General features: G+C 54.2%; 1 protein-coding gene across 1 annotated transcript; it reads right to left on the bottom strand.

Annotated features, from left to right (window-relative positions):
• Nucleotides 1-23: 23 nt before the first annotated feature.
• Tsp_10739a (reverse transcriptase (RNA-dependent DNA polymerase) subfamily) lies at nucleotides 24-1,085 on the bottom strand (the record flags this gene model as incomplete). Its single annotated transcript, XM_003373705.1, has 1 exon — nucleotides 24-1,085. A coding segment is annotated over one exon (1,062 nt), but the record flags the coding sequence as incomplete, so codon positions are not given.
• Nucleotides 1,086-1,181: the final 96 nt, after the last annotated feature.

Here is a 1,181-nt window from a genome sequence, read left to right as displayed (position 1 = left end):
TGAAATGTCAAACGTGGCAGTACGTAAGTCCGGTACGCATCCATCTTCTGCCACGGAGCCAGCTTTGACCGGAATATAAGTTCCGCTTCTCGGAGGTTCTCACGCAGTAATGAGAAAGGAGTCTGGGGTTTACCCAGCCCAGCGGCTACTCCAAGATAGCGAAAAGTGTCCCCGTGTACGAGAGCAGGTATTTCCTCCCCGCTTATCGTGAATGTTGCGGCATTCACTACTGCACGATTCAAGTACAGGGACGCGCACTTCTTCGGGTTGAACCGAAAGCCCATGGCGCTGGCCATGCCCTGGATTTTGCACAGCTGTTGTTGCATAACCCCGATGGATGGGGCGAACAGCGCGATGTCATCAGCGTAAGCCAGCGCTGTGACCGGCTGTCCTAACACGTTAACCGCAGTCGTTTCCGCCTCACACGGTAAAGATGGTAAGACTGACCGCAAGAGTGGCTCAACAAACAAACAAAACAAGATACCACTGCAAGGGTCACCTTGGCGTACTCCGACTGACCAGCGCGCGGTAACGTGGGTTCCATTGGCGCCTTTGACTACAATGGTCGCGTCTTTATACAAATTCTGGATAAAACTGGTAAAAGTCGGGTCCAGCCCATAGCGCTCCAACAACGAAAACAACAATTGGTGCGACACTGTGCCAAAGGCGTTGGAGATGTCTAACCAGCTGATGGCAAGCTGTGCATTAGTGCGTCTTGCCTCTTGAATTGCAACCTCCATGACGAAATTGTGCTCGGAGGTACCATCAGCTGGCTGGAAGCCTTTCTGGGCTTCCAAGGAAATCAACCCGTTTGCCCTCGCCCAGTTCGTCACTCTGCTGGCGACTACCGCACTGAGCACCCGCTGTAACACGGGCTCCAGGGCGATAGGCCGCCAGTTGGCGAGGCGCTCCTTATCCCCGTCCTTATAAAGGAGCTTGCACACGGATTGCTTCCATTGCAGGGGCACCCATTTTCTTAGTAGACAGGCACGGTAGAACCTGGTGAGAATCATCGCACCTGGATCTGCCATCCGCACCATACGAATGGTGATCCTGTCCGCACCAGGCGCAGAGTTGGGTGCTTTCTGTATCTTTTCCCAGACCTCCGACTCACTCAACTCCGCAACAAGCATCGAGTGGTCAGTGGGCGGGCGGAGGTAAGATGTCAATAGCCTCGGGTG

This window comes from Trichinella spiralis, assembly GCF_000181795.1.
Source record: "Trichinella spiralis strain ISS 195 chromosome Unknown Scfld6, whole genome shotgun sequence".
In the NCBI taxonomy this organism is placed as follows: domain Eukaryota; kingdom Metazoa; phylum Nematoda; class Enoplea; order Trichinellida; family Trichinellidae; genus Trichinella; species Trichinella spiralis.
The sequence above is the reverse complement of the archived record's forward strand: the minus strand, read 5'-3'. Positions and strand labels throughout refer to the sequence as shown.